Here is a 16,543-nt window from a genome sequence, read left to right on the forward strand (position 1 = left end):
AGGATGTCATGTGAACAAATACAACCTCTCCAGAAAGGTTTTGTAATCTTAGTGGAATAATCTGATCAGGTGCATTTACATTAATCTATGCTGCCTCAACAAATCTTTAGTTTCCTGATTCAATTCTAATCCTTGTTGTTTCATGTGTTTCACTAATTTGAGTACTTGATTTTGGTCATTACCATACATGGCGTACCTGATTAAAATATTGTACGTATGCTCATTGGCACCAAGTTGCAGTTGTTGCATATCCTTCAACACAATGACAGTATTCACTTTATCTTTGATGTCTGCAAAGTATCGAAGTAGAGAATTCATCACGTTCTGATTCAACGAAAAGAAGCATTCTTTTTCTAAAAATTTTGAAATTTCTTTCGGTGTTGCTCTTTCAAATTCCATAGCATATCTTTTCATAATTGAATAAATACCTAATCCAATACTGGACAAGGAGAGAGAACTCTCGACTTTTTGTACCTCCCTTTCCTTTCCATATTCGTGTAAAACATCCAAAACTCTCACAATTAAATTTTCTAATCGACTTGTTTTCGTTGATGTTGAAACTTCTTCCTCTCTCGTTTCAAAAGGATTATCAAACAATGAATTAAAATCTGTTGCTTCCTCTTCACTGACACTAAATGATTTGGTTCCCTCAAGCCACGTTATCTTTTCAACACTTTTTGCAATGTTTTCTAAATAGGATAACAAATTTTCAACCCATAAATCTCTCTCTTCAGCCCTTGTGAAATCCACACCTTGATCCAAATGAGAGTGAACATTCGATATTGTATTTAAAATATATTTCTCTTCCTTTTCAATCATGGCTTGTCTATCTCCGTCATCGGAAGAAGAACTTGTACTGTAGGAATGAGCTTGTCCTTTGGTTTCATTCAAAATTGTTGCCAATGTTGTGGTTGAAATATGACGAGTGTTGTTCGAAGAGTTGAATTGAGAAGTGGTGGAATGACTATTCATCATGATTTCATTATTAGGGTTCGAATGATGAAGAAATTTCTTGGAATAGTTTCTCTTACAGGAATGTTGCAAATAAAATTGACTAATCTTTCCTTGATAGTGGTGGTGATGATGATGAAATATATTTCTTGTTTGAGTGGAAGCACCACCACCTTGAAACATGTGTTGCATCATGATGAATTTCCGTGAGGAGGAGCAGAAAGTAGTGGTGGTAATGATCGAGGAGGAGGAAGAATGTTGTAACATTTTTTTTCACAACACTCCATTAATAATTTTATCATTCAATTTTTAATAATTTTTTTTAATAATTTTTTTTAATAATTTTTTACAAGAGCAGAAACAACAACACGCGTCATGCAAATTGTTCCTGAAGAATGATATACTTCTTTATCAGATGAAGGCTCTCCTCTGATCGGAAATCTCTCAAAAAGTAACAGCAACGAACTCGGTTCCCAATATTTCGAAGGACCGCCAAAAAAAATGAATCCTTCGATGGCGCTGGGTCTCACACAACAACAACAACCACCACATCATCATCATCACCATCAAACAACGACCACTTGTACAAGTGGCCCACGACAAAATGACTCGATTCCGTCGCATTCCATTCCACTACCACCACCACCACCACCAACATTAACATTAACATCGAATCCTAATATTAACCCTTCATCATTGATGACGATCTATCCTTTTACATCCGAGTCCATTCATTCAATGACTCAACAACCCTATCATGATCATCATCACCACTACACTCATATTGCCACAAATAATCATGTCCATTCGACTCATGGATATTCTGTACAGTACTATCACCATGGTGGAGCATCGACGACTCAACAACCTCAACAATATCAACAATATTTGGTGAAGGAATATCAACAACAACATTATTCACACACTCAACAACCATCAGTGTCATTGTCAAACGTTTCGACGACTCTTCGAACGCCCACCATGCAATTGGCCGCCCCTTCGAATTCATCAAATGGATCTTTGAATTTTCAACAAACAATGAATCATGAACCGGTTGTGCCTTTTGCTTGGAATTCTTCAGTGCAACAAGAATATTCAAATTATTATTCGAATCCATCACAAATTTCATCTAGTGTTTCTGCACAAATATCGAACGTGATGAATCATCATTATCAGCATGATACAAAACAAGGAGTAGTATTGAACAATGAACCAATCATGAGGAATGAATATTATGTGTCGTCACAACAACCAATTTCACAATCAATTTCGCAATCATCACATGTGACACCTAATTTTGCAAGTAGTCAATATTCAACGTCCAGTCATGCGCAACAACAATTGAATAAGAATAACAATGGCTATCCATTCTCGGATAATGTGCCAATCTCAAAAATTAGTAATAATTTCATCCCATCAAAACAATCTTCTGTTGCATCATCATCGGCCACACAACAGCAACCTTATCAATCCAGCATGACACAACGCACCTCCATTTCAAAGCCTGCCAATGATTACGATAGTACAGTTTCTAAAAGTTCGATCATGTCTCGATTGAAACCAATCAAACCAATTAAGAATTCGACGACAAACAATTATCATGACGCGATTCATGTTCAAGTTCACAAAACTTTACGGTCTACATTTCACGAAACATTTTCCAGATTGGATTCTCAGCCTCGTTCAGCTGCCAACAAGAGTGTGACACCTCAATTATGTGAAACGCTCCATCGAAATGCCTTATTAAGAAATTATGAGGAAAATTATCAACCCTTCTCTTCTAGTCAGCCACAAGTGACTAGTCGTACGACTAGTAATAATTGTCACATGACTCAAACACATCAACAAACGTTGCATACCATGCAAACTCCAACCATACCAACGGTACAATCATTACGATATTCAGAGACACCATGTGATGTTCAACTCATGGCTCACAATGCCATCTTGAGATCATCACCACCTTCGAGTTCTCAAATGACAACTACCGATTCAGGAACTTTTCACTTGACGACAACTCGTAGTACACAACCAAATGCAATCCATCCAATGGAGGACCACCACCATTCTATTTCACAACCAAAGGTTCACCCTAATCAATTATCCTCTGTTACTGCCACTGCCACTGCTACCACAAATGTTGTTACTTCTATGAATCATTCACAAGTAATGAATCATCATCTCGACAACAACAATTATGACCTATCCTCTCCTAGTGTCCACATCAATCAATCACAAATTTCAAACATTTCTTTCAGAAAACCTAGTCATTATCAACGCCTCTCTCAACAACAACATCTCATGGCTCCACCACCGTCACCACTCATTTCCAAATCCTTTTCCTCAATGAATAATAGTAGAATGAATAATAATATCACGACGACGACGACGAGTTTCCTGGTCACAGAGCCAACAATTTCCACCACCGCCACTCAACAACCATCTCATCCTTCAACGATTGAGACCTCAACACCTCCAAATGCATCCATTCAACAACCACAGCCACATCGATCCATGTCACCATTTCCTTCTTCGAATGCAATCACAATTCTTAATTCCTCAAAATCTCCAATGATTGATCATAAAACAAGTTTGAATTCTCCACTTCAAACACCAAAAACTCTTTCCACCACAAATAATTATGAAAATTTTGTGGTGACACACAACAATGCTCCCAATCTTACATCCTCTCCTCACTCACTCAACGTCATGCACAGCCATCAGCAGAGAACAACTCCTCATCATCCTGTTCCTCTCAATTTTCAATCCATTCCAGTCGAATCGTCATCACAAGAACCCTCCCCTTCTGCTCGTGTTGGTAATCAACAACATTTGAATCATCATGATCGGCAACAACAAGAAGGAATTCATGCCCAATCGTTTTCTCTTCCACCACCATCTTCTCAAAGTGTCATTTCACATGAATTCCAAGGTGACCATATTCATACTTCAATGACTCATCAACATTCTCAGTTGCGACAGGACTCGACGACGATGATGAACAACAAGACCATGGTGACTACTACCACCAACCATGGAACAGCTCCTCAATCCTCTCCAACCTTCAATGGTCACGTGGCACTCGTATCATCTTTGAATCATGATCCCTATGCATCATTGCATTTGACAAGTGGTGTCACGACAAGTAGTAGTAGGCCAACACATCCAGAGTCCATTCATCATCATTTGGTGTCACAACCTTCTCCACAGGTCAGTCATTCTCTTTCACAACCAATTCCAATGGCACAATCAATGCCCTTTTCTTCCATTTCAACCATGCATCATCATAATTGTGAAACACTGAACAGCAAAGGTGATGATGGAATGTATCCAATGACCACAATCACTCGACATGACATGAATGATACGAATCCATCAATGCCACCACCACCACCATCATTACAAAATGCTGAAACATCAACATTGGTTGAACTCGAATCTAGGATTGGAAACGATCATGGAATCATCCATCAGAAAAAGACATCATTCATCAATGAAAATGTCTCCATTCCTCCTCGTGATGATCCTAATGATGAGCACATTCATCCTAATGATGTACAAGTCATTTCTGACACAGCAAGTCATGGAGACGAATTGCAAGATCCATTTCAGAATCATGATGAAGAATTTTCAAAAACATTAAGGTTGGAATTGAGGAAACTTCGAAAATTTGTTCATGGCATTGATGAAAATTGCACCACTATTCTTTCAAGCCCAATTTCCAAACGTTACAAGAATAAGGCCTATCGATCCAGTTGGATCAACAAGACTAAAGATGGACATGTCATTTTCCTTAAAAGAGACTGCAAATTTAAGAAACGAAGAAATCTGAGAAGGCAAAGCAAAAAACGAACAAGTGTGAATCAAGGCGATTTGTCAAGCAAGCCAGTGAGGTCAATGATGATATCACCTCCATCCATACCTCCATCAACGCCCATTCACAAGCAATCCTCGTCACGTGAACGTGTGAAACCTTCGCATCAGAAACAAGTCACAACGACACCTTTACCCTCTCCCATTGTTAGTCCAATTGTTTCCAAAGTCTCCACTGTGCAAAGATTGAGACATCATGAGATGGAAGCTTCTGAGGATGCCATTCTTTTGAGACGATTAAGCCAAATTGAAAATCCTTATTATACAAATGATCCTTGGAGTGAGATTGAAATGTTGCAAGTACCCGATGTTTCGACTCGATCCAAACAAAGCAACAAGACCAATGAGAAGAATGAATTATCTGAAATGTTGAAAGGATTTATTTAATTAGGAAAGAATTCACACATCAACATTTATAGTTACAACATGGAATTGTGAGAAACTCACTTTGAGCTCATGATCATCAACACTTTTAAACTCATTGTAATGTCCAGCATGTATTATTTGAATATAATCGAGTGTAGTATGACAGATTTACATTGTGAACACAACACTTATTTACAATGTTGACGTTGATACTCTGTTTTCATATCTCGTGCTTGTTTTTGTGTCCATGTTTTTCGATATTTGTCCAACTCGTCTGCAGGCATGTAGGTCAAAATTTCTCCCTTCTCTTGCATTTGTTTGGGATGTATAAAGGTCGCTCGGGAGGTTGTTTCAAAGTAGTATTCATTCGCTGTTTTTTCTCCTTTGCGGACAGGATGATTGTAGAAATCAAGAGCTGGTTGATGACCTGGAAAAGATGATTTGAGAAAATCAGTGTTGTTGCTACTATCGCTAGGAGGCCCTGCTGTGGGTGATGATAAAAGAGTCCTACTTTTCAACGAGTGATGGATACTACTATTAAGCAGGCCCGAGGGTGTCTTGAGCTGCTGCTGTTGTTGTGGTTGTTGTTGTTGTGATTGGGTGGTCAGAGCGACTATGGAATTTTCTAATGAATGTTCTATATGGTACATGGTTTGAAAAGTATCTTGTTGCGTTCCGATTAATCTCGGAGGACGATACTTCTCACTGAACTTTTGATCCCATTGTTCTTCATTGTAGTTATGAATTTTAACCTTGTAGTTGTAGGTTCCAGAGGCGTTTCCACTTCTGGACATTTTTTCAAGTGGGGATGAACAATGACTAAGGATAATCTTGAATATATCTCGCACTCTTCCTCTCTCTCTCTATGAAGAGAAATTCAACTCGTTGTTTTTTGTTGATAGTAGATCGATTATGTTTCAACAGGGTCTAATTTTTATTCCTGACCCAATGTATTGACTTGTTTGCTCATGTAATTAGACCCTCTTGAAAACTGTTAATTTTTTCCCGCCCATACATAACGTTTCACTACAATTAATTTAACGGAAACAACACTTCTTGAAAAAAAAATGTCGTTTTTTTATGAGGGTAAATCCCCAATGGATGATATTCCGACACCAGCAATGGTGAAACACAATCAAGCACAAACAAGTATTCGGAGATATATCACTCATGAAAACCTACAACGAAAAAGGAGGAAAAAGAAGAAAGATTCATATTTACATCGAAATATCGGAACTCAACGATGGAATTTTATTCGAACAGACTCGGATCAAGTAATGGTTGGTGATCGTACGGGAAACATAAAAGAGGAAATTCAGCAGCATTCAATCTTGAATTCTTACAAGGAGGGAGATGAAGATGAAAGTTGTTCAAAATCTTTAAAAAAATCATTCAGAAAAAAGAAAAATCCCAAGTCCATCAGCCAACTCAAACAAGAACGAATTCAGAAAAATGAATTAATGTACAAGGAAATTGAGAGCTCTATACGAGATCAGCTCAAAGAGGAGGATCTTGACAGTGTTGTTTCAATACTGAGGGATCGAAGGTTTTCAAATGACGACACAAACATTCAAGACAAGCAGAGAGGAGTTGTTCCAACAGAACATCATCAAGATGAGAACGTTTCGGATTTGAAACGACCCAAACAGAGAAAGTTTATGAAAGATTCATCCATCCATACAGCAAACTCTGAAAAACAACCTACTAGTACTATACCGTCGTTGCCAAAATTGAATCCAAGTAAGGTGCCCGACAAAAAAATCACATCAGCCAAAGATAAGAGAACTTCTCCAACGGACACCAGTTTCGAGGATGAATCGGATGATCCTCTCCGTGACTTGTTCAGTCGTGACGCAGATTTTGTCACAGATGACATGATTCCGTCGTATCAAACCATTCATCCCTTAGAGTTGGAAATGAAAGAGACTATCGACTTTCCGTCGGATCTGCTGGAAGACTTTGAAGAGTTATACATTGAAGACACGGATTACATTGACTACAAAAAACGACTCACATCGCCAGAAGGCTACGATTCAGATTCAGATCAAGAAAAGGCAGTGACAGAGGATCTAGACGAAAAGGAAAAATTTCGTCAAAAGGCCATCAATTTTTCCCACATGTGGTTTCTTCCACCTTCACAATGGTCATCCACATTCATTGATGAAAAAAAGAAGAAAAAAGACAAACAATTCCACTCTGATCAAGTGCTTAATCAGCAATTACAAGATCTTTCCAGTTCAAAACTTTTCAAATCCTTCCTCATGAAGTCGAATACATCTGTGCCGAATTGGTTGAAAAATGTGAATGACTCTAAAAATCAGTCCTCCCAACTCTTGACAGCTCATGAAAAGAGTACTTCAGTAATACCTGCAATTATTAAGAGTCTTCACAATGACAGCAGTAGTGTTGTATTGTAGTTTTACAAGTGTTGGTTACTCTCTGCAATGTGTTTCACCAGAAAACCATTTGGCCCATAGCTCTACAATCTCAAACATGCAAAATGCACCTGGGTCTATGTGGCCAATGACTCTCTCTCCAAGATATCTTGCTCTCCCACGCTTGGCCAACATGTCTTTGGTTGAAAGCATTCCCTTTTGAGCGATATCTAAAATGGCTTGTGAGAGATGAGACTTGACCATACTACTCTCAGCTGTAGTAAGGTCTATTCTCTCCAGGAAGTCGCTGATAGGAATGAGAGTGTCAAGAAGAGTTTTATCACCGACTTTTGCATCACCAATTTCCATCATGCCCTATGCATTGATGATTGAAACCCAGAACAACCATGCAGTCAATAACCAAAAAGGGTTATAATGATGATGCAATCTGACAAAGATGATCACCTACCTGAACTCCTTCTTGAAAGGCCTTAATATTTCTCTTTCTGAAATTCATGGTCTCACCAACTATTGATTCTCGTAATGAGCGAGCATACTTTAAGAAAAACATGGAAATTATGGCTCCACTGCTACCTCCAGCTTGTTGTATAGAGGTACCAATACGATAAAATAACTCTTGCATGCTTTCGATCGATTTGATCCTTGTTAAAATATCTATTCTGATGTGCTTGACAGCTCGTTTTGCGGAATCTCCAAAGTCACCATCTCCAACGGCACTGGAATCAAGTGATTAATAATCGATCGTTAATGTAAACAGACCATGTTAATTCATTTCCCATTCAAAGAATATTCGTCATATTTAAGCCAAGAAGCAGCATAGATGGTAGAACATTGAACAGTATGTTGTTCGAATAGTAACTTTGTGTAAATCTGTTGATTTTACATAAATACTCACCTGTCCAAGCTATTGTAATATTGATATCTCGACTCAATATGATTGCATATAATTTCCAATAATTTTCCAAAAGTCTCAACATGCTCACTCTCGGACACATTACAAGTCTCACCCTTAAATGCATCACATTGTGAGTCTACAGTTAAATAGGATACATGACGCATTTCAATTGAATCTTCGAGAGAGATTAATTTAAAACTATCTGGCCAAAATATGGAATCTGTTTTCCAATCTAAAAATTGTAAAATTTTTTCATTGCCGGTTGCTCCTAAATTTAGTAATGTTAAAGAGATGCCATGCATCTATTTCAAATAATAGTAAATTTTAAATATATTCAAACCATGGGCCAAAATAAGGTCATGTACTTTCTCTAAAAATACAATGAAATTATGTACGAGCTGCTTACATTAAGAGCTGTCATAAATGTTCCAACATAAATTCTCTCCAGTACAAAGTTACATTGTTGCAACATTGTGACGACAATTTTTACAATATTATAAATCTCCAACAGGGTTGTTGAACCTTTACAAGTTCATGGTTGTTTAGCGACGTGAATGAACGACATTACTTACCCAAATTATTGATCATTAAGGCGCATTTCTTTTTTTCATGAGATACAGTGGTTGACAGCATTGTATCAAGAGGAATTAATTGCTTAAGCATTATTTGTGAAATCTCCGTTGCTGGCTTTACATTTGGATACTCCAATCTTGAAACTCCCTTTTCTCCATGAATACCTAAACCCAACTCATACACAGCATCAGTATCTTTCAAGTCATAAAGTGGCTCGCTATGGCCAGGTAAAGTAATACTATTCAGTCCTACTCCAATACTCCTAATGAAGGGCTTATCAAAACTAATTTCCTCCAAAGAAGGTGAAGACATTATTTGAAATGATTTCATTACATTCATAATATCATTCAGAGTATAACGATCATCTGCCATAGCTCCACATAGTTTATGCACAAACACTGTTCCTGCAACTCCTCTCTGATGTGTGACATCTGAGTGGTGTTAGACAATTTGTCAAATGGAAATTGTTCAAATACTAAACTCTAACACATACCATCCCCAACAACGATCATCTCGACATGATAATCATTTTGAAGTGCCATTTCTCTTGCCAATTTGAAATTTAAAATATCACCCGTGTAATTTTTCACAATCAACAAACAACCCTTTCCATTTTGCTTATTCGTCCTTGTCACTGCTTGAATTGCTCTATAGATTTGAGAAGTAGAAGGAGATGTAAAGACTGCTCCACATACAGCAGCGGTCAGCATTCCTTTTGCAACAAAAGACTCGTGAGAAGGAGAGTGCCCGCTTCCTCCACCAGAAATGAGAGAAACAAATTTCGTATTATCATGATTTTTTCTCAATAATATGGTATCCATGGTTGAGTCTTGTTGTTGTTGATCAGTCTGATCATCATTATGAGAGGTTGTTGTTTGAATTAATTGAAGTTGATTCGGGAAAATGAGAGAAAGGCCTTCGAGAGCATTCCGAACGGAGCTGAGATGAGAAGGCTCATCCAACAGCACTTTTTGCATTTTTTTCGGTTCGTTCGTTAATGAGGAAGGTAAACGAAACGATCGATTCATCATAAGAGTCTGACCTTGTTCTTCCTCAAAAACTCTCAACACACCAAGTCCACAACAATAACGAGAGCTTGTCCATCGAATTCATTTGCAAAGTCTTTGCAAGCAGCTTCGCACCAGAAACAAAAAATAAAAATGAAGGTCGTATTGGGAAATCCAAACTTGCCAAAGGACATTCTCGTGAATGATGCTGCTCATCATTCCAAGACTCTCTCCATCTTCCAAGAAGAAGGAACAGAAATTAGAAAAGCTACAAATGTTTCTACATCACGTGCTCCAGTGTATGCTTTGAACGGAAAATCATTGTATCCAAAACATTACTTTGGATTTTTGAAGAATTTGAAGCAAGTTTGGGCTCCAAGAGCAACCTCTGCCGGATTCTGGGGAGTTACTCTCGGTTTTTGGGCATGGTATGCTCTTCTTCCACATAGGTGAGTGCTCATCAACAATGATATATGATTCTAATGGAGATAATGTTTGGACGAATTTGTTTGTTTTTAAATGAACAATACCGTGATGGAATATGATGATAATCATTACTTCGTATGATGAATAATATTTCTGAATTGATGATTATGTTTGTACCATCACAAAAAACAACAACATCTTGTACTCTTTTGATGATGGTGTAATCATTGACCGTTGATAAACACCACCAACGGCGCGATCTGCTGTGTTTACATAATACCACCCACACAACAACAACAGCAACATGGTCTTGAGAAGAGTTTTCCTCGGAGAACAACCAGAAGATTAATTGGTAGCATAATAATATTTCTAAACAGTATCAACAATTATAATTTAACAATAGAGCATTGACAAGCAGTCTAGTTTAATGGTAATTCTATAAAACAACACGAACTAAATTTTGAAATGTGTACACATTGGGTATAAACAAAACCTCTTTACATCAATCGAATAGTACCACCATTCTGTAATTTCATCTTGTGGAGAACTAGTGGGAGAAAGTCTTCGTCTCTATTGTTCCTCCTTGCTCTTCTTCTTCGTCAACCATCTTACTTTCACCTTTTCGTAAGGTTTGTCCAATCTCTTGATTCGTATCACAGAGAACGGCACAGTCAGCGCCATGGTCGCAAACGAATCTTTGGGCTCAGCATCCTTGTAAAAGTCAGGGAAGCATGAAAATGTTTGAATTTTGAATGACATTCAATGTTGTTAGAAAGAAATCAGAGAAATGAAACACAAACCTTGGCATGAATGATGAGGGTATTCTTCTCAGGGTCGAATTGAACCTTTTTGATCACGCATGAGTAGCCACCAGTGGGTTTGTTTCCAGAAGAAACATAGATTAATACATGATTATCAAAAGAGGTATGAGTTTCTACTTCCTTCTTGATTCCAACACTTGGACAATCCTTGGCCCTGTGTGGAGTATTTCCGTTGGTTCCAATCCAGATATTTAGTGTTGTCCAATTTCAACCACAAGGGTAAATTCAACACGTCGTCCATATCCACAGTTTGAAATATATTCGTGTTGTATTAAGAAATATCATCATTATATCACGCATGGATAATCATTTAATTTTCACATTATTCAATAATAATAGGAATAATAATTATTCAATTATTTTCAGTGCCATCATCAACATTGATGGTCCGAGAGGATGATGATCATTTTCCATTTACCTGACACACCATCATCAACACTTACGATTGCAACAATATTGCATCTCTGAAATCCTTTTGTCCATAAATTCCAGTCTGAACCACTTCAAATTCAATTTCAGTTTTGGATTGATCCGATGATGGTGTGGATGTTGTTGTGGTGGTGTTTGAAGATGACATTTTTTAAAAGCGAACTTTAAGCCTCTTTCTGGTTGGTCCATGATTCATTCTCGCAATGTTGATTTTGTATTTTCTTCTCGGAATCAATTCATCATTTTCCTTGCAACTACGTTTAAGTCAAGCCAACTCCCGAAGGAATGGTAATAGTGGGTGCACTCCTTTCCTTAACATGTATGAACCTTAAGCATGAACACTTTACAACAAGTTTTATTGGAAAAAATATAAAAAGTTCATCATCATGCAACACAGTTTCTCTCTTGACAACATAAAAAATGTCTCAAATTCCACTTCACAAAATTGTCCTCTACAATAATGGATTATGTTCCTTTGAGAGAAGAACGACTGATCCCATGAAAGGAGATCAAGAAATGACTCTCTTCTTTAAAAATTCAAATTATCAAGATGTTACAAAATCCGTCTGCTTCTCCACTCGGGGTGCTTCCGACTCTTCGAGTTCTGGTAGTAGTAGCGTTTCAAGTGTCTCTTATCAAAACACAGTTGAAGAGACAGATAAGCTCAACATTTCCATTCCAGAGCATGCTCCCTTGACTGGAATGTTGAAAGAACTGAAAGGAGCATCTGTAACGTTATCTTTCCATGGAGGTAGTTCAGATGTCTCTGGTGTCTTGTTGGGAGTGGAGGACATGATGGATCCTCTCACCAAAGTGAGTGTTCCCTCAGTGGCTCTCTTTACCAAGAATTGCACCATTCAGAATTTCATCTTGTCCAATGTGGCAGGAGTCAAATTCAACGATCCGAACATTCAAGCCGATGTTCAACACAGTTTGGAGTCGTACATTAGTCAGAGAAATAAGGATCTTTTCAATTTGACTGTTTTCACTAAGGGAGAGAATGAGTACATGGTTCAAGCCAATTATGATGAAATGTCTCAACCTTGGGCACCAACGTATCGATTTAAATTTCAAACCAGTGATAGTGATGGCAATAGTAGGGAAGGTGAAGAGAACAATAAGAATGGTCAGAGTCAGGCAAAGGGTCTTTTGGATTGCTTAGCCATTATTAAGAACGATCAAGAAGAGGACTACTCGAATGTTCAACTCGTACTGGTCACTGGTGCTCCACCTGTGGCCAACTCGAGTTTGAATTCATCATCCTCTGCTCAAAGTGGAGGTATGAATATTTCCATCGTGTATGTCAAATCAGGAAATTCATTCTCCATGCAAGTGAATCCTTCCACTCTTGTTGATGAAGTGAAAAGACGTATTCAAAACTCTCAAAACATTTCTTACAAGCGAATCAAGTTATTCTTTGCTGGTAAACAATTGGAAGAAGGAAGAATGATGAGTGATTACAACATTCAAAACGAGAGTCGAATTCATTTGAAAGAGGATAGTACAACGGAAGAGTCGAGTGAGAGTATCACTGAAAATTCCACATTATTAGGGTCATCTCAGTCGCTTCGTATGGCTGACTCTTCTAATTTGTCGTTCTTTGAAATTGAATATCCAATTACTGTGAAACGCAAACAACAGGCCATGATTTCTTTCCTCAAGAAGGAGGTGGATGTGAAGAAAGTGTTGCTCTTTAATGAAAGTATCAAGACTGGAAATCCATTGAATGCTGTCATCTTTCAGAACACTACAGGATATGTCTTGGAACCTGGTAACATTACATTCAGAGATGAGAATGATAATGTTGTGGGAGAATCGGTTTTGAGTCAAATGTGGAATCAAGATGAAACCTTGTTACCCATCTCTCTTCAATTGGCCATTGAGGTGACAAAAGATTTCAATATCAGTCAAACAGAATACCATCAAATTATGATTAAGAATGGTACCATTTCATTGTACAAGTACAAGAAACAAACAACAACCTATGATTTCAATAATAAGAGTCATCACAAGTATGAAGAAGTTTATGTGGATCACATGTTTGTCGATGGATGGGATTTGGAGAGTGCTGAAGGATTTGTCAATGCTGAGCCATGTGATATTACGGATCGATATTATCGTTTCAGTGGAGAGTTGTTGCCGAATGAGAAGAAAAAGTTTTCTGTCACAGAAAAAGCCATCAAAGTCGACACCATTGATATTAATTCCATCTCATCAGAGGTCTTGCAAAAACATGCCAAATACATCCAAGATTTATCCGTATTGAAAGCATTGCAAGACTCTATCGAGTTGAGAAGAGAAGCAGATGCGATCATGAGTCGAATTTATCTCACCGAGTCAGAAATTCGAGAAGTGAAAGACGATCAACAACGTATTCGAAGTAATATCGAAGTCGTGAAGAGTAACAATCAACAACAAATGAAGTATATTACAGAGTTGTCCAAGAAGGATGATGAACTTGTGGAATTATATGCTCTCAAGAAGCGACTTGAAGAGGAGAAGAATAATATTAATAAGAAACAAAAACAAGTGGTCATGTCTATTCACTTGAATGAAGAAATAGTTCTCGAGGAGAAAAAGTGAGGACTTTGTGAATGTATGAACAGTCAATAATAACTCAACAAATGTTCTTCTAACAAGTTGTTCTACAGATGAACTCTCATGGGTGCCTTCCAATTCAAGCAAAAAGGAAAAACATTTCAATAAATGACACTTGACAGAACTTAATCAGCAACCGAAAACAATACCACCATTTCTTCCTTCCCGCAATCATCATCATGGGCAACAACGTTGGCGGAAGTGGTAAGTACTCATTAAAATGGACAAATATATTATGTGTGCAACCCATTGGATGCAAACTTGTGTCGCGTGTTTACAATGATGATCCTTTGCATTGAATCATTCAATTGATGAAATTTCCAAACAATTATAATAATTCCAAAATGAAAATAATTATTCACAGTCGATCGGAGTGATCTAGGACTTAAACCTTGGTACATGCTCTATGAGATTGAACAAAATCTCAATACTGGTGACATTGTTCTATTTAGTACTCGCTCAACGCCAGGTCGTCTCTTCCGATTTCACACCAACAGCAAATATTGTCATGTCGGGATTGTTGTAAAAATTCCAAAATCAGACAAATCCAATTACCACTCGAGTGAGTCCAATGAATCCTTGTTGAATCAAGGAAAAGCACTCAGTGCAGAACACGTCTATATTTTAGAACCTCAAGTCGATTATGAACAATTCTTGGATTTATCTTCAATTGTTGCTTCCAATTCAATTGCTTCCAAATCGAGCACAAGTACAAATGATTTAACAAAAGGATCTTCCATGTCATCCAATTACAGAGTCAAAGTGAGAGCAAGTATGCTACGATTGACTTCAAAATTATATTCTGGATACTATGATTTAGTAGCAGTGAGAAAATTGAAATATTTAAATGGTAAAAAGGGATCCGAGTTGATTCACACTCAACTCACAGATTTACTCTTTGATAGAGATTTGGAACGAAAAGATCCTCAACATGATCTCGCAAATATTTTGGAAAGTGAATTTACATTTTCCATACATCCACATTATTTCAATAACTTTTTTAGAGAGAGTTTGTTTGAGAATGGTCTAATCTTTGCGTCACCTCCTGAAGATCGACAACTATTGATCAGTGCCAATTTTACGGCTCTCATTTATGAAAAGTTGGGAATTTTCAAAATGGAGAATATGAATATCATTTCTAAATTCACACCCTTTCACTTTTCAGAAGACTCTTCCTACAAATTACCTTTTAATAAGCAATTAGTCATGGGTCTGGAAGATCCAATGTATATTTATTTGGATTATGAAGTATTTGCTGATCAATTACGGGTTGAAAACAAGACACTCCCTCTCAAAGTCACTGATTCTCCAATTTGTGACAAAATTGTCAGAAATCGACTCTCTCTCAATTGGAATGATTCACTCATTTCCACTCTAAGAAGTGGTGACTTGATTTTCACACAAGAAGAATCTACTGTAGGTCGTGCCGTTCGTCGAGTCTGGAATGGTTCCACCTACTCTCGAGTTGGAGTGATTATTCGTATTCAGGGTCAATTCTTTGTCTATGACATTGCGCCTTATTATTTGAGTCAGGATGAAGCAAAAATTCCAAATTGTAAAGTATTGGAAGGTCGAGTGCAGGTAAGTATAATTTTAATACTAGTATTGAATGATTCAATAAATTGGATCACCATCACCACACACCCTACGGAAACTCATCCACAGAGTCTACATTCCTACTTGGCAAGTGTTCCATTCATTCGAGTAGCAGTTCGAAAATTAGAAAGTGAAGGAACCAATGTATCCATGAGAATGCAAGAGAAACGAGTGTATGTTTCTCTTCAATTAGAACCAACCAATGAGTGTCTCATGAACAAGCGAATTCGAGAACTCTTTGAAAATATTGACGGTACTTTTATTCCACGTGTTCGATTTGATGTCTCGAATGTCTTTTCGTGTGTTTTTGTGTTACTCATGTTCAAGCAGTTGAGACTCATTAATGTGAGTGATCAACCCCATGATTTGCTATCGTATACACCCACCCACTTGTTAGATTTTAAAAAGTTGAATGGTGATTACAAGTTGGGTGATGAAATGATCTTGTTGAATGCTGAAGTGTTGATCCATCAACACAAGGTGTAGTGTGCCCAAGTAAATACAAGTTGTTTTTTGTGGAGTGAATCACACTCACTGTTGTTTATTTATCGCTTTCATCATGGGATGTATGATCGAGATATGTTGAATGACATGGTCGAACTTTCCTTGTGG

General features: G+C 37.6%; 9 protein-coding genes across 9 annotated transcripts; 5 read left to right on the forward strand and 4 right to left on the reverse strand.

Annotated features, from left to right (window-relative positions):
• Positions 1 to 75: 75 nt before the first annotated feature.
• FDP41_010598 (uncharacterized protein) lies at positions 76 to 1,218 on the reverse strand (the record flags this gene model as incomplete). The annotated part of the gene is made up of 1 exon (XM_044700913.1): positions 76 to 1,218. One exon carries the CDS (start codon positions 1,216 to 1,218, stop codon positions 76 to 78), a length of 1,143 nt encoding a protein of 380 aa, XP_044568246.1.
• Positions 1,219 to 1,452: 234 nt separating this feature from the next.
• Positions 1,453 to 5,211, forward strand: FDP41_010599 (uncharacterized protein; the record flags this gene model as incomplete). The annotated part of the gene is made up of 1 exon (XM_044700914.1): positions 1,453 to 5,211. One exon carries the CDS (start codon positions 1,453 to 1,455, stop codon positions 5,209 to 5,211), a length of 3,759 nt encoding a protein of 1,252 aa, XP_044568247.1.
• Positions 5,212 to 5,378: 167 nt separating this feature from the next.
• Positions 5,379 to 5,984, reverse strand: FDP41_010600 (uncharacterized protein; the record flags this gene model as incomplete). Its single annotated transcript, XM_044700917.1, has 1 exon — positions 5,379 to 5,984. The coding sequence occupies one exon, from the start codon at positions 5,982 to 5,984 to the stop codon at positions 5,379 to 5,381; it is 606 nt and encodes a 201-aa protein (XP_044568248.1).
• Positions 5,985 to 6,257: 273 nt separating this feature from the next.
• On the forward strand, positions 6,258 to 7,607 carry FDP41_010601 (uncharacterized protein; the record flags this gene model as incomplete). The annotated part of the gene is made up of 1 exon (XM_044700918.1): positions 6,258 to 7,607. One exon carries the CDS (start codon positions 6,258 to 6,260, stop codon positions 7,605 to 7,607), a length of 1,350 nt encoding a protein of 449 aa, XP_044568249.1.
• A 15-nt stretch (positions 7,608 to 7,622) lies between these two features.
• On the reverse strand, positions 7,623 to 10,031 carry FDP41_010602 (uncharacterized protein; the record flags this gene model as incomplete). The annotated part of the gene is made up of 6 exons (XM_044700919.1): positions 7,623 to 7,940; positions 8,035 to 8,302; positions 8,482 to 8,783; positions 8,888 to 9,003; positions 9,054 to 9,485; positions 9,548 to 10,031. 6 exons carry the CDS (start codon positions 10,029 to 10,031, stop codon positions 7,623 to 7,625), a joined length of 1,920 nt encoding a protein of 639 aa, XP_044568250.1.
• Positions 10,032 to 10,214: 183 nt separating this feature from the next.
• Positions 10,215 to 10,836, forward strand: FDP41_010603 (uncharacterized protein; the record flags this gene model as incomplete). The annotated part of the gene is made up of 2 exons (XM_044700920.1): positions 10,215 to 10,510; positions 10,788 to 10,836. The coding sequence occupies 2 exons, from the start codon at positions 10,215 to 10,217 to the stop codon at positions 10,834 to 10,836; spliced, it is 345 nt and encodes a 114-aa protein (XP_044568251.1).
• A 221-nt stretch (positions 10,837 to 11,057) lies between these two features.
• On the reverse strand, positions 11,058 to 11,885 carry FDP41_010604 (uncharacterized protein; the record flags this gene model as incomplete). Its single annotated transcript, XM_044700921.1, has 3 exons — positions 11,058 to 11,198; positions 11,288 to 11,462; positions 11,752 to 11,885. The coding sequence occupies 3 exons, from the start codon at positions 11,883 to 11,885 to the stop codon at positions 11,058 to 11,060; spliced, it is 450 nt and encodes a 149-aa protein (XP_044568252.1).
• A 272-nt stretch (positions 11,886 to 12,157) lies between these two features.
• FDP41_010605 (uncharacterized protein) lies at positions 12,158 to 14,320 on the forward strand (the record flags this gene model as incomplete). Its single annotated transcript, XM_044700922.1, has 1 exon — positions 12,158 to 14,320. The coding sequence occupies one exon, from the start codon at positions 12,158 to 12,160 to the stop codon at positions 14,318 to 14,320; it is 2,163 nt and encodes a 720-aa protein (XP_044568253.1).
• Positions 14,321 to 14,514: 194 nt separating this feature from the next.
• On the forward strand, positions 14,515 to 16,417 carry FDP41_010606 (uncharacterized protein; the record flags this gene model as incomplete). The annotated part of the gene is made up of 3 exons (XM_044700923.1): positions 14,515 to 14,539; positions 14,700 to 15,916; positions 16,001 to 16,417. 3 exons carry the CDS (start codon positions 14,515 to 14,517, stop codon positions 16,415 to 16,417), a joined length of 1,659 nt encoding a protein of 552 aa, XP_044568254.1.
• Positions 16,418 to 16,543: the final 126 nt, after the last annotated feature.

This window comes from Naegleria fowleri, assembly GCF_008403515.1.
Source record: "Naegleria fowleri strain ATCC 30894 chromosome Unknown tig6, whole genome shotgun sequence".
Lineage (NCBI taxonomy): Eukaryota > Heterolobosea > Eutetramitea > Acrasida > Naegleriidae > Naegleria > Naegleria fowleri.